At 29.1% G+C, this 21,626-nt stretch overlaps 2 protein-coding genes across 3 annotated transcripts; both read right to left on the bottom strand.

The window, feature by feature from the left end:
* Nucleotides 1-2,744: 2,744 nt before the first annotated feature.
* LOC114166560 (plasmodesmata-located protein 8-like) lies at nucleotides 2,745-5,425 on the bottom strand. 2 transcript variants are annotated; one of them, XM_028051309.1, is made up of 4 exons: nucleotides 4,584-5,424; nucleotides 3,434-3,544; nucleotides 3,117-3,178; nucleotides 2,922-3,013 (listed from the first exon to the last, which is right to left on the bottom strand). In XM_028051309.1, the coding sequence occupies exons 1-3, from the start codon at nucleotides 5,335-5,337 to the stop codon at nucleotides 3,174-3,176; spliced, it is 870 nt and encodes a 289-aa protein (XP_027907110.1). In that variant the 5' UTR covers nucleotides 5,338-5,424; the 3' UTR covers nucleotides 2,922-3,013; nucleotides 3,117-3,173. The 2 variants fall into 2 exon arrangements, with proteins under 2 accessions (XP_027907108.1, XP_027907110.1); XM_028051307.1 differs by lacking the exon at nucleotides 3,117-3,178 and having other exon boundaries at nucleotides 2,745-3,013; nucleotides 4,584-5,425.
* A 13,449-nt stretch (nucleotides 5,426-18,874) lies between these two features.
* Nucleotides 18,875-19,958, bottom strand: LOC114166190 (auxin-responsive protein SAUR36-like). The gene has a single exon (XM_028050873.1). The coding sequence runs from the start codon at nucleotides 19,662-19,664 to the stop codon at nucleotides 19,167-19,169; it is 498 nt and encodes a 165-aa protein (XP_027906674.1). The 5' UTR covers nucleotides 19,665-19,958; the 3' UTR covers nucleotides 18,875-19,166.
* Between the last annotated feature and the right edge of the window lie 1,668 nt (nucleotides 19,959-21,626).

The following is a 21,626-nucleotide window of genomic DNA, read 5'->3' as shown; positions in this document are numbered from 1 at the left end:
ATATAAATAATAAGCAAAATAAGAAAATTTATTTTTTATTCATGATAAATGTTTTATACCATAAATTTTATGTCAAAAAGTAAAAAATAATGTATTCTGGAATTAATATAATTTAAGAGGAATTATTGCCTTTCAAAATAAAATATTTATTGTGCTGTCTAAGAATTTGTTATGAACAAATATCATTACCCAATCAAAAAACATGTTAAGAAGAATTTGTTAATATACATACTTGATTTAGAATAATTTATTATAATTGGATATTGAAATGGTTTTTTTTCTCTAATCTCTATATTATTATTTTATAATTTAATACACAAATATTTATTATCTTTTGAGAATGCAATTAGATCATCAAAATCTCATTAAAGATGAAAATTTTTATTATAAAGGAACTTCTTATTATAAAGGTTAAGATTGAGTAAAAAACGTATTAGGTTTGACTAACAACTTATTTGAATATATTATTTTTAAAACGTCAATAAATTATATAATTAAAATTAACCTATTTAAATATATTATTAAAATTTGAAATAAATTTAGAATTAAAAGTGAAAAAAGTTTAAATAATTTAACAATTACATATCTAGGTGTAACAATTTCAACTAAAATCAATCTCAAACTTAAAACCAATTCTATATCTCAAACTTATTACCCCATTTAAGCCAATATGTGTAAGTCCCCTTTTTTTGGCTTATAACTTGTTGGGCCTGGCCTTTCGTAGACTCAAGGCCAGTCTAGTAAGGGACCCCCAATATCCCTCCAAGCTCACTCACTCTCCTCTTGTCTCCTTTTCAGAAACAGCTCCTTCCTCTCCCCCTCTTGTCTCTTGCAAGGTGTTCTGTTAGGGCACAAAGTTCGTCCGTCTTCGAGCTAACGAAACCCATTCTATTTCCAGGTAAGTTGAGCCTTAGAGTTTTTGGTTTGTTTCTTCCCCTTTTTCTCACTGTTTGAGCACGTTGGTCAAGTTAGGGTTCAATCTCCTAACCTCGTTTTGTACGGGTCTTCATGTTTCAGCTCTCTAGTATAGTTCTTTGAGTTGTGGTACTTTCAGTTGTGGGACTGTTGCATTTGATAACACCTAAGCAAGGTAAGGGAAGTTAGGTTTTTCCTTTTTTTGCTTCTTTTGAGTCTGTTGCTTGTTCCACTGCTGTTTTATGCATAAAATTGATTAGAAGACTGTTTGTGTGTGTACAGGACTAAACTGTGTTAATTGTTGGAGTGTTTCTGATGTTGCATGCATGGAACAGTGGGGGAGAACTGATATTCTTGCCCAAGCGAGCTCGTCTCGCCTAGGCGAGAATACCAGAGTCTCGCCTAGGGTTCTACCTCGAGCACTCGCCCAAGTAAGGGGCTGCGTGTTTGAGCGACAGGCCAGCTCGCTCAGGCGAGACAGCCTCGCCTAAGCGAGAGCTCTGAAATCTTCCAGGACCCTATGTTGCAGGCTCGCCTAAGCAAGAGTCTGTCGCCTGAGCGAGACAACTTCTCTCATCTAGGCGAGGACTCGTTACTTGAGCGAGAACTAGCGCATGGGTGCTTGGTTCTCTGTTCAGCTTTGGTTTGGGTGATTATTGTTTGAACTATTCCCTTTAAAGCTTAAAGTATGTGACAAAACGTGAATTACTTGGTTCTTTGAACTGTGATGGGTATGTTAGCATGAGTAACACATGGATTTTTGCTTTGTTGGTTGAGAACTTGCATGAGAATTGGATGTTGAGATAACAAGTGGTGGTTATGGTATGAGGAACATGAATGTGGTGTGAGATAGGCGTAATTCCATGAGTCTCGTGGGGAGATCTCATGGTGGTGTGTAGTGTATATATTAGGATAAGGATTCAAGTAAGGATCACATCTCGAAACTCTAAGGGGTCAGTGAGTCTCATGTAGAGCAAATTGATCCAAGTGGTGAGAGTAGTGGGAGGCCCTCGTCTCTGGTAGGATAATGGCCTTAGACGCTTAAAGGCTAACCTTGTGTGTGGTAGGGTGAAACCCATTAGCAATGGCTCTGTAGAGCAGTAGAGGCCACCACAAGTGTAAGCGTCCGGTGAATCCGATCTTAATATATTTATCCGGATAATTGAGTCATAGGGTCTTGCTTGTGTGCTATATCATGATTGCTTGTGCCAACTGTGCTTTATACTTGGAACTGCCTTAAGTACTTGTTGCGATAATATGTTCAAATGATTTTACACTAGCTTATCCTTTTATTTCGTGTTTGTGCTTATCTTATTTTCCTTTTGCGATGATCACCTTTTGGTGGGAGCAGATGAGAGAAATGTTCAAGGTGGGTCTGGTGGTATCAGCGGTGCAGCTTAGAGTATCCTGTTCTTGGTGGCTCTCAGGAGCAGTTTCATGGCTATGGGACCTTTTGTAATAGTTGTCTTAGTGACAACCCCCTTTTGCAAACTCTTTTACTATTAGCTTTTATGTTAAGTTCCTGGCATTATCTTTGGTATGCTTTAGTATTTCAAGTACCTTTATGGATGACTGTAGTAGTGCATTCTTGGTTTATGATGCTCATCTGATTGCTCTTTCATTATTATAATTAAGTGGTGTTTCTATTTAGTGAAATTATTCTATTTAAATGAGATGTCATAATATCACATAACAAATTGTATTGAACACAAAAGTAAAATTGCACAATTACAAAAAAATAAAAACTAAAAATAATTTAACGAACAAAAAATATCTAAAATACTTAAATAATACTATTATAACACATAATATAGTGCAACAATTTGACCTTTCCTGTTTGTGAGGAGTTTTTCCCTCTTTTATAGGGAAGTAAATTGAAAAAACAAACAAAATCTACATTTCCCTCTTCCTCTTAAGAAGAACATTTGATTAACAATTAAGAAATAAATGCACACTATAGCAGATAAGCAATAAATAAGTTTATTTTATCAAAAAGAATGATCCCATTTTGTTCTGAGATCACAAGATCAAGTGATTTTGCAGCCTTTTCTTGAAGGTGATGAGAGATCCACTTTATGAACCAGAAGATTACATCCACCTTATAAAAGAAGAAGAAAAAAAAAACCTAATTTATTAATAACAATAACACAAAAGTGGAAAAAGCACTTCCATAAAATAATTTTAATCAACCATTTGCATACATTTTGAAATGATTACACCCCTTCGTCCTTTTTCTGAGTTCTCCATCTCCACATTTTTTAACCTGCAATATTATTAAGAAAATATGTGTTTATTAGTCTATAAAATATTGAACATATCTGGAATATTCAATTTTTGAAGAAGTTACTCTAAAACCTACATTATTTGATAGTTTTTTAATTAGATTTTTCAGCTTATATTTATTTTTTAATTGAATCCTTCTCTAGTAATATTTCTACAGAAAATTTATAATGAAAAAAAAAATGAAAGCTTCATTATTATAAGCATTATAGAAGATTAAGAAATTAAAGTGATATACCAAATGCTCTTCTGCAGATTGAGAGAAGGACAACAATAATGGCTAAACCAGCAAGCACTCCCACCATAATGGCAACTGATTTTCCCACTTGGTCATCCTCATTAGAAGATTCTACACAAAAACATAAAGTTGCACCAAAACAATAATCAAAATCATTGGTAACTATGCATGAAGATTTTTCAAAATTATCACATCCTTTTTTTTCATTTATAAGAAAAAAATCACATTTTTCCTTAAATATTTTTCTTAAATTTCTTTCTTTCTAAAATACTCTAAAGTTACACTATTACACTATTTATTTTTTCATTTTACAAGAAAAACATTTTAAGAAAAGAATTAAGATATTAGTTAAATTTAATTCATTTGAATATATTTTCTTTAACATACGTGAATTCAATGTTTTTTTCTTCTTATGTATGAGAAGGGAGGTGTGTACTCCCTCTATTCAGTCTATGTGTGTTTATATATTTTTTTTTTTATAATTTTTCAAATTCACTTTCATTTATATTTGCAAAGTAATAGTATAGTTTTATTTCAATATCATCCCAAATAAATATTTACAATAAATTAAATCCTTTTATGCTATGAGCTGAATACATGGGAGAAATTCTACAATTATGGGTGCATTACGCGAGTTTATTAAAAGATATGTCATAACTATTATTTAAATATGCAATAATTACAAATCATTATATGTAAGAATACTTTAATTAAAACTGTCTATTCACTAATGTATTTATTATTTTTTAATGTTTTAGAGAATATTACATCATAGATAGAATAAAATGAGAAGTAAGGAGTGTAAAACTTTAAAAAGTATTTGAGATCAAAAGATTTTTGTCATTGGATTCCATGTCATCTCATCTTTAATTAATACACAAACTCAGCTTTCTGTCAAACTATGACACTAAGAAAAAAGAAGAAGGTATAGGAAGAAATGTAAGGTTCTCTAGTGAACCGATACTCTAACAAGCACAGATAGAGAATAACATAACAAGTGTTTTCATAGATTTAACCAAAAGTAATAAAAGTTAAAGAACACAGGAATTGCAGTGTGCATTTTCCAATATCAAGCATAAAACACTTTTCTGCATAAAAATATTGTCCTATTTTGAAATGAAAACATAAGAATATAAGAAATGAAACGAACCTGCTTGATCATAGTAGCCAGCTTCCCAGTAGCGAGCATAACATTGAGCCAAGAACACATCAGCTGATGCTGCTGAACCACAAATGCTCCTAAGCTTTCCCACTGCTGCTTGAAGGCACGAGGAGCAATCAGCCACACTCAAATCTCCCAAACACAGTGCAAACCCTTCAGCAAAACCAGAACTACTCACTCCAAATCCATTCACTGCTTGCAAATCAGAAAGAACATCATCCCTACGCCTCAAGAACTCAGCATCACTTGTCACCGCTTTACTACACTTCTTGTACCAAAGGCTCGTGTCAGGTTTTCCAAGGAAATCACCATGCTCATATCTGATATAACACCCTTCAAGTTGCAGAGATGCCCCTAGTGCCAAGGGACACACCAACCCTATCTGGTCAACACAACTTTTAACACATTTTGAGCATTCATTTGGCCTCAAATCACTCCTGCACTGGTATAACCCGTATATGGATCCCTCTGCTGGTGATGAGCTTCCATTTCCAATAGCAAAGCTGTTGTAGGAATTCTCAGAAGATGAACCAGAAACTGAAGACAAGAAGGAATTGAGGTTCGCTTCAAAGGGTGTGTTTGGTTGGTATTTTTCTTGAGAGCACCCAGCATAAATGAAGATGTGAGCTCTGCTAGTGTAGCCTAAGGCATTAGGAATTGAAGAAAGGAGAAATAGCAGATATGAGAGTTTCAAAGCTATAATGATTCTATGAGTTGAGTCTAGTTGAAGGGTTATGAACATTTTTTTTTCCTTGTTTACACTCTCAATGCAAACTTAACTTTCTTTCATGGTTATCACAATTTCAAAGTGAAGTGATGACTGCTTTTTTGGTCGTTTCTCACGTGATGCCTTTTCCAACTTATGATGTTAATTAATGCTATATTTAAATACTCATTCACTTTTACTTTACATGAACTTTATAAACCGGTATTACTGTTCTTTATTTTACAACATCATATTGAAGATAAAATATGCTCTTAAAATCACTTTCCTTGATTAAGTATGTTTTTTTTGGTCAAAATTAGAATTAATTTATTTTTAAAATTTTAATTCAATTTAGTCATTCATTTTTAGAAATATATAGATTTAATCATTCTAACCAACTTTTGTTAAGTTTATTTGACGTTAAAAAGACTAAATCTATATATTTCTAAAGTTAAGAAAATAAATTAAATCAAAAATTTTAAATATCGACCAACTCCGATCTTCACGGAAAAAAAAGTTAAAAGACCAAGAAGATTAATCTCTTGAATATAATATCAACTTACTTATCACTTCTGATCTCTGACATCCAAAAATAGTACATAAAGAAGTCCTCTATGATTCATGGCATACCACATATGTTGTTGAATTATGAATTACAATGAGAACTTTCAGATATTATCTTTAGATAATAAATGAATATATTCTCTACACTTTCTCTTCAAACTATAAAATCCCCATTGAGGCATTGACACAGATGAGTCATACCATATGTTAGAAGGTACTCAAGATCTTGAGAAAAAGAAAGACATCAATAATAAGCCAATTTTATGGCAATAATTGGATAGTTGGTATCGTTGTTTACTGTTTGTTAATTAAGTTCTCTTTATCTCTTTATAATTTCATATTTTCTCAATTTACTTGCCTATTCACTTTTTGTATAAAATATTTTTGTAATTTTCTTAAAGAATGAGATAACTTGCGTGGTTTTTCTTGCTCTCTTGAGAATCTAATGATGTGGGATCATTATGATATGCTCATGTGAATACAAAAATAGAGAATTGTTTGAATCTTAATTCTTGAAATTAGTGGAACTGTCATTTACTTTTCGTCCTTTATGATGCAAAGGATGCATTTGTGCTTTATCATTTCACATCACCACAAACCGAATATGTAGCAGAATTGAACATTTTGAACAGTGAAACACCAACCAGAATGTTGTGTAAAAGGAAACCCCATTAGAAATTGTCTCTTGTTTTCGTTCATGTCCTTATCATCATCCTTTTATTTGAATTGTTTCTTTGTAAATACTAAGATACTATGTGACATCCAACTTGAGAATCATCGGATTGTCCAAGATTTTGGAAACGAGTAACCTTCAAGTTTAAATTGATTTTGAGATTTATAAATAAGATCAATTTACAATATTTAAGTTGGGATAAATTTTACCTTATTAACCAATTTTTTAAGATTAAGTTAATTTAAACTTCACTACCATAAGATAGTATCAAAATCATTTTTTAATATGGTATTAGATCGAGTTTGTTAAACTTATCGTCATCCTTTATCACACTCTTTTCAATTTTCACGCTCTTTTCACCTTGCTAAATTGGTTTTATAAGATTGGATTAAACTTAAATTTCATTGTCTTAGGAGCAAAATCTTTGATATGTGTCCAACTAGCCACTATGAAATTAGGATTTGTGATTGTGATTATTAAAGATGGAAAGGGAAGTGAATTGTCACTCTTGCCTAGGTTGTGAGTGTTTGTCCTATTGAATTCGTTGGTGAAGAAGATCCACAAAATCTAGTCCAATTTTATTTTTGTCTCACAATATCATAATTCTTAAGTGAAAAGTTAGCTTATGTTCTCTTTATATGATGCACATAAATAGAAAAGGGTTCTCCAACGGAGTTGCAACATAGTAATTGTTATGTTCTTTACATGTTTCTAATCTTACAAAAATGGCTTATAAGATATGGTTTGCATCCATTTATATATTATGAATTGGCCTTATTTCTAGTTAATGTGAGACTTTCAACCCACTCTCATGTTAACTCTAACTCATGAATCTGATATCATATTATGAAGTGAACTTTAAACCTAATTCAACCTTACAAAATCAACTTGCAATGTGAGATTTGCATCTACTTAAATATTGTGAATTGACTTTATCTTTGATCAATGTAGACTTTACACCTAATTCAATATTCTTGTAAAGCGAGGTTTGCACCCACTTAAATATTATGAATTGGACTTATCTTTCAACGTGGACTTCCAACATTTTTTTGTAGTATAGAATTTGTAATAGAAACTTGTATAGGAGATTATCTCTCTTTTGCGATCTCATGATTTGCTTAGGAGTGAAGAACATATTTGGTTATGGTGGAATGGGAGCTGCGGATTAGTCATAGTGTGAAGTTTCTTCTTGTTCATAACTTATGACTTGGTCATTGTTTCAATTTTCTTGAAGGATAATTACAATACTAATTTCCTACCATATAATGCGAGTTGTAATAAAAGAAAAATACTAAAGTCACAACAAAACATTAAATGAGCCGGTCTGAAAGATCGTAGTTATAACATGTTAGGTATAATATTTTACGTGTACATAAACTTTAGTGTAATTGCTCCTATTTTAGACAATATACTGAATTGACATTTTAAGAGAATATTTTCGACATGAAAATAAAGTCTTGTGAAATTAATAGGAAACTCATGTTTCTTTTGGTTATCTTAAATAAAATAAATAAATAAATAATATCCACAATAAATATATATATATATATATATATAATTATTACATACATGAATCCAAATAAAAGAATGAAATTGAAATTTTTGGGAAGGAAATAAAAAAAGAAGTTTGCCCAGTTTCATCAAAAGTATGTTCTTGTGCTCTTATAGGAGCTAGAGAAAGGAATGAAATCTTCTCAAAGCCAGGGGAGGAAATTTGGGTATATGGATTTTGAGAGAAAGTAGAAGAGTTAAGGGAAAAAAATGAAGAGTTATGGATTTGCCATGCTCTTTGGTGAATTCCTATTTGCAGCCCAACTTTTTAATAAACCTCACCCTTCTCATCATCCTATCTCTTTTCTATTAAAGTCCAAACCAAGTCCAGTTCCATTTAATAATCATACCGTCCATAACTGGTATTCTCACCCTCAAATAATATCTACCACTACTCACAAAATTTCAAACACATAATTAAATAAATTAAAGTCTAACATACATTAAATATAGTTATCATTGTAATTAATGATCATACACTTATATTAAGGCAGAAAACGAGTCTTTACGTCACTTTACCATAATGGTTAGAGTTCAATCCCTTATTTTTTAGTATGAAAAAAAAATTAAAAGTTAGAAAAAAATGTCCACCTATTTAATGTTTACAAACTTTTGAGGGATATTGGTCTTCATGTTCGATATGATACTTATTGATAATGAAAAAAAAATGACCATATGTAAGATTTATAGACTAAATTTCAATATATTTATATAGTAAAAATATAAAAGATTTAAAAATATAAATATTCGAACAGCTTCATTTAAAATTATGATAGACATACAAAAGATAATAAAAATCTAAAAGGTTTAGATAAACTAAAATAAAATAAATACAACTTTTAATACGTAATTGATTATAACTTTCTGTCCTCCTATATTATGGTTGAACATCTTCAAGCTGATATTGATGTATTAAAAAAAACAAATTTAAAATTACATTTGTCAACTGGATTTTTAAAAAATATTTTGAGATACTACAATAGATTTGTAAAAATTTTAAAGATATCAAATATATAAAATATACTAAAATTAAAAAAAAAATATTTACGCCACTAATTTACATATTCACATATATAAAAAAAAAATGGATGTTCACGCCCCTCTATATAGTCTTCTAAGATATAAAGTAATTTATATTAATGTTTAAATCCCTTTCAACACAAAGAGAAAAAATAAATGTAATTGAAAACAAAAAAAAAAAAGTCTAGCAACTAAAAAAATAGTTAATGAAAGTTTCGTGGTTTAGGTGAAACTATTTGATAGGGATAGTATTAATATCCAACAAAAAGTGACATGAAATAATTCATTGAAATTTCTACATTTTTTTCTTATAAGTTGTAAAAGAAATCAATTGAATACTACAACTTTTGTATTGTCTATGAAAAAAAAAAAGACTTTTAAAATTCTAATATGACAATTTTATAAGAAGAACGATAGACCATATTGAAAATTCAAAAAGATTGCATCCATTTTCCAAGATATTGATTCTTAATAATATATTGGTTAGTCTCTAAGGGTGGCTTAAAAGTGTGGATTAAAGGGTGAATTAATTATGTGACGACATTTACTTCTACTTTAGAAGTGATTAGTTGAAAAAAGCTAAGTTATCTAGAATTTCGATTACTTGAAATTTGGAAATAGTAAGCAGATTCATGCGTGTGGGTGACTAGATCCACTAGTTAGTGGTTGATGTGGAAAAATCATATGCCAAACTAAATTAAGAGATTGTGATGTGGAAAAGAATAAGGACAAACAAATATGAAAAAACCTAATCATACAAATGTGCATCAAAGGATTCAAATTTGTAATCCTTCCAATTAAGCTATTTCCATATATATTGTCCTAAATGTGACAAACATTTTTTTTCTCTCTTCAATTTAAGTCTAACTTGATTTTTTTTATGTATTTGACTTTAAAAAAGTGGTCAAAAAAGTATGAAATTAATAAATGGTTATGAATTAAAGTAGCTTTAAGTAAATTAGACATCAAAGGAATAAAGTTGATGTTTTTAATAATAAATGGGCTGAATTAAATAAAAAAGAAGAGAAATAATAAATTTATCCTTAATTAAGTTGTTGGGAATTTTCTTACTTGCTACCACTAACTATGAGGTCTTGGTAGTTTCTAAGTAGAGTGCCTACTATTGTTTAATCTTCCAATAAGATGGCTTCATTGTTACTTTATATTGCATTCTACACATCTTCAAGTTGAACACTCATCCTACTTAGAATGCAACATAGATCTCAAAGGATGGTTTTGTTAATGGGGTTAGTTTCATTTTTTAAACTATTTTATATTTAGAGTTATTCATGTTTGATTCTACTAGTTTAGGGTAGGAGTGAAAAGAAAAAGAACAAATTAAAAAAAAGAAAAAGAAAATAATAAACAAAAGAAAAAAATACTTCTTAATCTTCCAAACAAAAATTAGAAAGTTTGCACAAAACACTTATATGATTGATTATGTTTAAAGAACTAACTAAATATTTAATATATAGTATATAATTTATCATGTTATAAATATTTAATATTTACGTTGTGTCAAATAAAAATTTTAATATTTTACTCATATTTATAATAAAATAAAAATGTTAATAATAAATAAAATATATTTCACTTTTCATTCAATTCTTTTTTTTCTTGTTCCACTTTCTCACTTTACATCATTCAATTCAAACAAGAGATAAGGAAAATACGCGATTAGGTTTTATTGCTTTATATCATATATAAGATTTTGATATATAAATTAATATCATTTTTATTTAAATTTTATATTAAAACTGTTAAGTAATTGTTTAATACTAATCTCTTATCTACCATGTTAATTTATAAAGAAATAACTCCTATTGATTGTGTTTTTTTTTTTTGTCTTAAATCACAAACATTACGTCTTGCTTTTTATCAATCCAATTTTAGTTATTTATGATATTATAATTAGGTTCTCTTTGGACAAATTTATGCATAAACATTTTTAGGGAAGAAAAGGAAACATGTGTTACAGAAAAGGAATGTGTTCAAGACATAGCTACTAGTTTTTTGTGTCTTTGTTCTGTTTTCCTATCATAACATTTTCAAATTTATTATTGGGTTACAATTAAATGTTTCTACTTTTTTATCTTCTTTAAATGTCTATTTTTTATCATAGATATACTATTTTCTATATATTTGTGTTTTTTATTGTACATTATGAAATTGAGATGGTCTGACTCGTGCATATCGATGCCATCTAGAATTTTCTTTAAATAAATTTATTTTAATTAATAATTACGAAGGATTATCATATAATTAAAAATGTTGGACTTAATTAATGTAAGTCCATTCAGATAAAAGTTCATTAAAATAATATAAATAAATATTATGCAAGAGATAAAAGATTGTTCATTTTATTATTGATTTGATCATATGTCTTTATAGGTTGTAAACGACATCTCCATCCAAAACTAGCTCAGATTCAAAAAACTAGAGAATCTAAGACTTGAAGAATAAAATGAAGAGTCTATCTCAAACTTGTAATGACATATTTATCTTCGTAAATGTAAAACTATAAAAATAGCATTTTAGAAGTGATAGTCATTTAAAAATAATGGAATTCGATTATTTTAATATTAAAATATTTTATTTTAAATAGTTTTGTTATAAACGAGTTTTATTATTTTAAAACATGTCATCTCTCTAGAGACCCTTTTGTAGAGTTCTTTGACTTCTCTTTAGGAGTTCTCGTTCGTTGTTTGCGTGATTGAAGATTTGGAACTGTAGGAGTGATCCTCACGGTGAACTCTTCAATTTGGACCGATCATTTTCTCCATTCGTGTAAGGTTAAGTTTAAGCTCTTTTTCCTTGGCCTTCTTCTAGTTTATGTTGCATGTGAGGCTTTTTTGCATGCATGTGTCGTTTTAATCTTCTATATGAGTCTTTGTTGATCAGTGATCATAACGATAGGTCCTAGTCATTCTTGTGTAGATAGAGCATCTTGTGTGGTTGGAGGTAGTTTGGTGTTTCAAGAGTTGTTTGAGTTGTCTTTTATAGGTAAGGCAATCTATGTTTCTGTTGAATTTTTTTTGTGTGAGTTGATCATCTTGGTAGTTAATTGTGATGTGGCGTGTTGAATTGAATAATTGTATGTTGAACTATTTGATATTAAATATGTGTTTGGTCTTAATTTGGGAAAAAGTTTTATCTGTGTTTTAAGTGCTTGGGTATCAATTTTAAACTCTCTAAAACCATTTGGATTAAAAAATATTAAAGGAAAGGTGTCCAATTAGTCAATTTCACAGGATCAATTTTCCCCAAATTATTATTTTGATACACTATTGGGCGTCGTTACGATGTCGTCGGGTGGTATGCCACTGACTTGGTGTCGTCGGGCGCCACTTTTGGACCGCAAAGCATTAGAAGTCAGTGGGTTTAAGGAGGCTGAGCGCCACTTTTGGACCGTAAAGCACTAGTATCGAGCACCACCCTATTTTTCTAGTTTGCGTCCTCTCGGTAAAATGAAGATTCTTGCTTCGTTAGATCGAGCTGAAATTTTGACAACTAATCCTAAACACGTGATTCTTCAGTCTGATAGGTAGGATGTTTTGAAGTTTGTGGTTAGATAAATGATTTTCACCATTTTGATATACTTTGTGTGTGTGTGTGTGTGTGTGTGTGTGTGTATATATATATATATATATATATATATATATATATATATGTATGTATGTATGTATGTATGTATGATATTGTAATTGAATGTGATGAATTAAGATTATATGAGAATATGATGAATGAGCTATGTATGATTGTTTGGTAAGAGGAACTTTGTGTGAAATCATGTTTTATGGAAAAGTGATGAGGTTGTAAATACAAGAGTGAACCAATGGAATGAAATGGTTAAAGATGAATTTCATCCTTGTTTTGAGTCTTGGCTTCTAAGGAAGAAATACAATCCTCACTAGTAGATTTTTAAGCATTTGCTAGGGATATGTATGATCAAAAGTTATCCTATACTCTACTAGGTTTATAAACTCATATACAGTGTCGTGGCCTAAGTGGTGAGAGTTGAAGGTGTTGACAAAAAGAAGAAGATGAACATCTTCCTCCAATAAGGAGTTTTGATGATGATGATGATGACTTATGAAGAAGTATGGAAGACTTGATGATGATGCATGGAAAAATGTTAAAGACTTAAAAGAATGCTTCGATTCAAGAGATACATTGAAGACTTATGGGTTTAGTTATTTAGGTTTTGTAATATGTGTATGTTATTTGGAATAGTTAAATTAGTATGTCAATAGTCAAAAGGCAAAACCCATGTAGTAGAGCACTAAGAGAATTTTATTTATTTGCAAAACTCACTGGAATAATCGATTATTCTTAGTGATAATCGATTATCTCAATTAAAACTGATTTTTGAGAAAAGCCTCTGGAATAATCGATTATCACTACTGATAATCGATTATCACCTACTGATAATAGATTATCCTGACTGATAATAGATTATCACAGCAAGAAAAATATTTTTATAAAAGTTTCTGTGATAATCGATTATCTATGACAGTTGTGACTTAACTTTTCATATTCTTAACCTAATTTCTAAATAGGCTTCTATAAATAGAGTGGTAGGCTTTCATTATCAAAATACAGAAGTTAGAGAAGTCTGAGTACTTGAGAACTCTCTATGGGAAGGCTTTGAAAAACCTAGTGTGGGTAGAGCGATAACTTTCATCAAGTGGGATCTTGAGTGATTGAGTGTTGTTGTTGTTGCTAGGAGAAGCCGATCATCCTTTGTGGGATTCAAAGGAGGTGTTCATTCCTTGTGTGATTCAAGGAAGGTGTTTTCATCCCTTGTGGATTTCAAGGGAGGTGTCTTCTAAACCCTAATCTTTCTTATCATTGATTGTAAGTTTGGTTTATTTTAGTGACTTAGTTAATCTCGTTTTTGAAAGATTAACAACTGGACGTAGGGTCTTTTGATCCGAACCAGTATAAATACTTTGTGCAATTTTCTCTTCTCTACTCTCTTTATTTTATTGTGTTTATTAGAAAATAAAGGAAAGAATTTTAATTGATCTTTGATATTAAAAGGGAAAATATTAAAAGCACAGTTTTTATTAAGAACCCAATTCACCCTCCTCTTGGTTTTTGTACAAACGCTTAAACATTCCGCTGCGCGATACCAACAGAAGGAGGTTCTTATGGCAGATTAAGGGTGGGAAGACCACTAATATGGCGATGTCATAAGTAACTTACCATGTCCAGAAGAAATTGATTATGTTGGTTATGCCAAGTGGAGTCAGGGTCTTTGCCACAATCCACTTTTATGATAGGTGCACAACTTCTTATATCTGAGTCAATGCATAGATCGGATAATTGAGTCTAGAGAGTCTGTAATTGTATGTTTGGTATTTTTATTATGAATGTTTGAAATATGTTATTTTATGATGTAATAATTTTAACTATTATATGATCATGTCTTTTATAAACTAGTTATACCCTCTTTTGTTTGTTGTTTATATGTGTTGTGTTTTTCTTTTATAATGATCATCTTATTGATGTGAGCGGACAAAGATACAAGTGTAGAGCACCTCTTAATGTTGAGAAGTTGTTTGGGCGATGAGCGACTTAGATCATGTTAAGTATAGTATTTTAATTGGATCCTAGTATAGTAGCTTGAGAATGTATATAAGGGATATTACTATAGTTTTACCTTGTAAAACTGTACTAATTTACAATATACATTGGTTTATCTATCTTCTAAATATTATTAATGAAATGTTTTATTTTAGTAATATTAAGCTATTAAAATGAGATGTTACACTAATTATAATTATAAGTAATTAATTTAATTAAAAAATAATTAAATTTAAATAAAAGGTAACCATAAAATAATAAGATAATATTTTTATTTTAAAAATAATTAAATTTAAATAAAGAATAAGTGATCCTAATTTGAGGTTAGGGAAGACGGTGAGAAAAACAAATTAGGTTTTAAAAATATTAAACAGCAAATTGATAAAAAAAAGTTAAATTAATAATCCAGCCTATAAGGAAAAAAAATAAAGTAAACTTCATTTTCATGGACAGCGTAAATAATTAAAGTAAATTTGGCATTTTTCTTTTGGTCCATTTAGGCCTCCATGATCCTTTGACTTTTAGCTGCAGCAAGTGGTGGTGAATCTCTTACTTTCGTATCGAATCCAATATAGAATAAAAAGAAATCAAATAAATACACTTTTTTTATTCAACACTTTTAAATATATTTTTTATTACAAAAGTCTTTCATTTATTTTTTGAGAACTTTTAATAAAAATTAATAAATAATAAAATATATGTTAAAAATACAATAAATATTAATATCATACCTTTTAGCCCCGTTCCTTTAAAAATTAAAAATTAGGAGATAAGATTAAAAAATCAATAAATAACTAGACTTAACAATTAGGAGATAAGATTAAAATAAAACTACAAAAATAATTCAATAAATAACTATTAGAAAAAAAAATACAATAAAACAGTTCTAAAAGATATAACTTTTCTCATACATTTTCATTCTATTATTTCTTGAGAGAAAAAATTTAAATAAATAATGAAAGAAAAACTTATAAATATATTATATAATTTATTATAACTTTTATTTCTTTAAAATTCTAATTCTCCCTAAATTATTTTTTAGATCTAGTGTTGATGTTATTTATTATCATACAAATTTTGCTGTTGAGAATGTGATAATTAATAGATTAACATGAATAAATTCTTAAGCAAAGTTTTTTTTAGGTATTAACACTATAGTTTAAGTTTTATTAAGTATGTAAGAATACTGTCAGTACGCCTTATACATATAAACAAGGGTTAATTATATTGCATTTACTTCATTCAAGTTTATATGATGCCTTGTAATGTTTTGATACCAAGGATTGAACGGGTATTCTTATATGTGCTTAAGGTATAAAATATATGTTAAGAATATAATAAATTAAATAATTGAAAATTACTCTTCAAATTTAATAAATTTATGATTGTCAAATATTAAATTGATTGATTAATATTTTATATCGTATTTTATAGATACAAAGTTATTTAATATTAGACGACAAGGGTCAATCAAGTACTATCGATACCTTGGTTTGATCTATAGTCACACTTTTACCATAAATTGTATGACGAAGTAATTAATTCACCTTTGTGAACAAGAAAAAAAAAATTGCTAATATTTGATTTTGGTTCAATAGTTGTAAAACTTCATCTAAATATTGTAAATGAGAGGATCAAGAAAGACTATACACAAATATATCATCAAAGAATATCTCGATAGACATGTGGAACAATCCTTCGAAAATTTGATTCATTTAACTTTAGAATGTAATTGAGGTATTGGAATGAAGATCTAACTTAGAAAAATATTGAGCACCAAATAATTCATCTATAATTCATAATCAGTTGGTATAGGAAAGTATTATTCATTGTTATAGGATTAAGATCCCAAGAATCTATACAAAATTGTCATGTTCCACCTTTATTTCTTAACCAAAATGATTGGAGAAGAAAATAGGCTTATGTTTGGTATGATGACTCCTTCAAACATGTCAACTATCATTTTCTTAATTTGTTCTTTTTAGGTATGAGAGAATCTATATGGTTTCACTTTCACTTGTTTGCTGCCAAGGGCCACATGATTATGGGTTCTACCCTGTGGTAAATTGGATTATGTATTAAAAACTATGAAAAATGTTTAAATTATTTGAATGTTTTAATTTAATTGTTTGTCCAAATATATAAGTTAACACTTTTTTATTTTTAAAACCTTAAGGAATCTAGGCAGATCAAAATCATATTAATTTTTAATTAAATTAATATAGAAAAGTAATTTGTGTAAAATAGTGTATTAACGATTATGAAAAGGTTAATCTAAATGAAAATATAAATGTATAATTATGCATTTCGTATCTTATAAAGTTTGAAAGAGATTGTGTGTAATATCTATTTTTAATAAATTATATTATTTACTTTATTTTTATTTTAAATATAAAAATTGAAAATCTTGTACCTTTACCAATGTTTTGTATTATATCTAGATATAATTTGAATATTCAAAAAGAAATTATATAGTTTTTAATAAACGTTATGAATAAGTAAAACAATGAAAGAATTAATGAAAATAAATAATAAAAATAATAATAGAATTAATTTAAATATATATATATATATATATATATATATATGTTAATTATTAAAAAATAAAAATCTAAAATACCTTCAAAGATTGAAAGGATAAGAAGATATAGAGATAAGGATATAAGATGGAATAATGTGCATTTAATGCAAATGTAATCATGCAATTAATGCACATTATGAATCCTTAGTTACCTAAAAAAGGTGAGAAAGAGAGAAGGAAAGAAGAGAGAAATAGAGAAAATATAGAAAGAAAGAGTGAGAAAGTTTGGAGCAAAAGATTCTAAGAAATTCTTGTAAGATCCAAAAAAATTTAGAAGAAAGAGAAACACATGACAAAAAAAAGTGATACCTTGATAAAGCTCTCTAAAATGTTTCTTAAAACCTTGGACTAATATAGAAAAATCTCTCCCAAAAAGCTCTCTAAAATTATAGGTATAACTTTATATTTATAAATTGTCCAACGTAGTGCTCAGCTTCACTCATGTGGCTCAGCAACAGAGGCTCCCTTTCCATGTGAGTTTTCTTCGTAGCTTAGCCTCATGCTCTCGTACCCAGCTCCTAAGATTACTTCTCTTGGAAGGAGTCTTCATGGCTCAGTTGTAGGTTTAGTGTTTGAGGTTTCCTCTTCTAAGGGATTTGCTCTTTGTGGTCCAACCTCAATTTTGCTGCTCAACTGCGTAAATCACAATTTTGTCCAATTTTGCAGTATTTTCATTCAATTCTTCTGATGTTGTAATTTGCAAAACAAACTAAATTGGGATGAGTTTAGTTGAAACTTACCAATAATCAAACAAGATAAGTGTCAAAATCATCTTAAAATTACTTAAGTTGGACACTTATTAGTTCCTCTCACTTGAAAAAAAAATTTTAATAAAATATTTTGTTTTTATAGTAGTTGAGATATCCTTGTAAAATCATTGCTTTATCTTCTTGTTTTTCTCATTATCTTTATATTTACTCTAAAGTCATTTCTTTGACAACATTTGATACAGGCAATGATACTCTTACTCATTTCAACAAGAAGTCATATATGTGCTATAAATTTATGGGTGATTGTGGTTTTCATCTCCATCTCAAACTTTGATCATGTCAGGTTTTCGTACTTAAGAAATATATAGATATAGTCATTATTGTTCAACAACATTAACTATTTTTTAACGTGACAAAAGACAATTCATGTTAGAAGCCATCCACAAGTTTCTCTCATGTCAATATCTTATAAAGAATTAAAGTGATTCGTCATTTGTCATACTAAAAAATAGTTAACATCGTTGGACAAAAAGATTGCATCTATCATTTCTTAAATATAAGAACTTAACCAGATTCACGATTGAGATAAGAATAAAAAATATAATTAATCCTAAATTTATATTAATAAAGAATATCTACATTTTAATTGTTACCCTGTTTATATTATGTTAATGAACTTTGTAATTAATTTGATACAACAATCTTGAGCCTCTTCTTAAAAGGTGATAAATGTGGACTTAGTACCGTAGTTATGTACGTGTCTATATATAGATCATAAAATGAAATTAATGAATAAAACTTTCTTTTTAGCACCACCAAATATAAAGTTATTGTCAATTTAAAGACAACAACGATTAGTAATTGTTTGTTTGGTCATGATAAAAGTTCAAAATTCAAAGGCCTTAAGTTATAATTCAGAAGGAAAAAAAAATTCTTGAGATGATATGGTGAGAGTTTAATCTGTACATATGGTATCCCTAATTCTATTTTATGTTCAAACCTGTCCAATAAAAAAATACCCAAACAACAGAGCACAACACCACCCCAAGAAATTCCGATCAAAAGAAACCAAAAACAATAACTGCAACCTAATATAACACAAAAAGGGCCAAAAAAAATAAGCATAACTCTTTATCGTCATCATCGTAAATTCGCAATTCACCAAAATCCCGTCGTCTCAAGAAGAATGTAGCCGCCACCCCAACCTCCGGGTTCTCCCGCGTAAACCCGACCCGGACGCGATCCGGGTTTTGACCCGTTCAAACTCGGTGAGTCGGCACGGAATCGTGATCCCACCGGGTTGCTCGAACCCGAATTCCTTCTCAGCTTCCCTTAACAACCCGCTGAACAGAGGGTGGTTGAAGTAAATCACCGGCACCAAAACCCGGCGACACTCGCCGTTTTCCTCCCCCACGTAAACCGCCAAGTGCCCTTTCGGCACCGCCGGGGCCCTCTCGCAATCGAGACCCGACCCGGATTTCTTACAGAGAGACTGCGCTCCTCTCTTCAACTTTGTCCCCCATGTAAGAAGCTTCGCCATGGGATTATGATTGTGACTGCGCGTAGGAGAGGTGGATCCGAGACGATAATATCTGTTGGGTCGGGTTCTGAACCGAACCCGACGGAAGAGCCATGTGGCGACACGGAAAACGCGCTTGCCTAGCCTGAACTGCATGGTCGTCGAGAAACAAGCTTCCAAAGACCACAAAATTCGCTATATAAAGTGCCTTTCGTTTAGGTTTCTAAGCAATGTGGGAGTTGTGAGGTAAAATAGTTGTTGAACGTTTTTGTTTTCATTGGAGGAGGGATTGGGTGAAAGAGAATGGTGAAAAGGGTGAAGGATGAGATAGGGATGAGGGCATGTTTGGTACGGAAATGAGCTTCGGGAGAAGTGAAGAGTTGAATGGTTTTTGGGAAGAGAAAGAGAATCGTCGGTCCAATGATGTTGGCGCAGGAATTTAGGAATATTTATAACAGAGTGGGAAGGTTCAATGAAATGGGTGTTGTAAGGGTCAAAGGCTAGATTAGTGAAGAAACTGCACGATGTTCAGATGAGAGTGCGTGTGCTTGCGTGGCGTTTTTCCAATGCAGCCCAATAATATAATAAAAGATAAGGCTAACTGTTTTCTTAATTAAGGAATAATTAATGTAAATTTTTAGTTTCCTTAATTAAGAAAATAGTTAATGTGAATCCATCATTAAAAATAAGAATAATTAATCTATTACTATTTGCGAAGAGAATTTCTTCTTTTATATTCACATTTTACGATATAATTATTTCTTAAACTTTTAAAAATTAATCATTATTTTTATATGTTGTCTGTAACATTGTTTATTTCCTCTCTTCTTTTATTGACCAACATTTATTTTTTACGTTCATTTATTTTTTTAATAAATATAAATTTATTTTATATATTAACTTAATAACATGACAATATCATAATCTATTACTAATATAATATTATTTATATTTAAAAAATGTGTACACACAAACATGATAACGTATGTGTTTACACTAGTTTCATTAGTTGAAATAATATAAATGTATATAATAGATTTCATAAAGATAATAATATCTTTTGAAATTTTTAAGGTCTATACTAAAAAGCAAGAAAAAATACATCTCTAACATATTACTAGTTTTATATATTTATAAGTAATAATTTCTGATATTGAAATATTGTTTATTTCTTTAATACAAAAGATTTTGTTAAACTAAGAGAAATATTGCAAAATGTTATCGAGAAGTTAGAGAAAGAAAATTCAATGAAGTCTCAAATTAATACTTTAATTGTTTTTTTTTAAACATTTTAAATGGTTAACACTATTTTTGGTTGGTTTTTATGTTAATTTAATTTTTTTTATGTTTAATTATATTTTAATTTTTAGCAACATTAAAATGTAGTTGTTTTATTATTTAATTATTTTTTAACTTTGATCGGTGAGCATCAGATAAAATATTAAACATAATTTTATGATAGTTATGGATATTTTTTTTTCTTTAAATAAAATAAAATGACATTAATAATTATTAGGTTATATTTTACTTCATATCACAATTTATAAACTTTTGTATGATTTAATACATATTAATTATCTTTAATGAGTGCCTTTATTTTTTAATCATTTTAAAACTTTGATTATGAGCATTCAATAAAATATTAAAGAGTCTTATTACTGATTAAGGATAATTAATACGCCTTGAAATGTACAAAAGTCCATAATTAATTGTGATAGTAAATGAACTTTACCTAATCACAATTAATACAATTTTATTTTATTTAAAAGACAAAAAAACTCACAAGGATTGTACAATTATTATAATATTTTATTTAATATTTACTAATAAAAGTTAAAAATAAGTAAACAATAAAATAACTATATTTTAATATTACTAAAAATTAAAATATAATTAACATAAAAAAGTTTAAATTAATAAAAAAATTAACAAAAAATAAATAGTATCAAACATCTACAAGATTTAATTGAGTTTCTAAAATATTTATTTTTATTGCTTACAGATTTTAAAAACTATTTTTGTCTTTATAAAATTAATTATAAAAATTCATATTATTTTAATTTATAGAATTAATTATTCCAACTCTTAATGTAAAAATGATAAATTCAATGCGTATTA

Source organism: Vigna unguiculata, chromosome 10 (assembly GCF_004118075.2).
Source record: "Vigna unguiculata cultivar IT97K-499-35 chromosome 10, ASM411807v1, whole genome shotgun sequence".
Taxonomy (NCBI): domain Eukaryota; kingdom Viridiplantae; phylum Streptophyta; class Magnoliopsida; order Fabales; family Fabaceae; genus Vigna; species Vigna unguiculata.
Note: the sequence above shows the minus strand (reverse complement) of the source record. Positions and strands in the feature narration are given on the sequence as shown.

Excerpts from the sequence above, each read along its gene's own strand:
- LOC114166560 (XM_028051307.1), bottom strand. The coding sequence starts at position 5,337 with ATGTTCATAACCCTTCAACTAGACTCAACTCATAGAATCATTATAGCT. Across the intron at positions 3,545-4,583 it reads TGGCTACTATGATCAAGCAG|AATCTTCTAATGAGGATGAC; the intron begins GTTCGTTTCATT and ends GTTTTTGTGTAG. Across the intron at positions 3,014-3,433 it reads AATCTGCAGAAGAGCATTTG|GTGGATGTAATCTTCTGGTT; the intron begins GTATATCACTTT and ends TTCTTTTATAAG.
- LOC114166190 (XM_028050873.1), bottom strand. The coding sequence starts at position 19,664 with ATGCAGTTCAGGCTAGGCAAGCGCGTTTTCCGTGTCGCCACATGGCTC.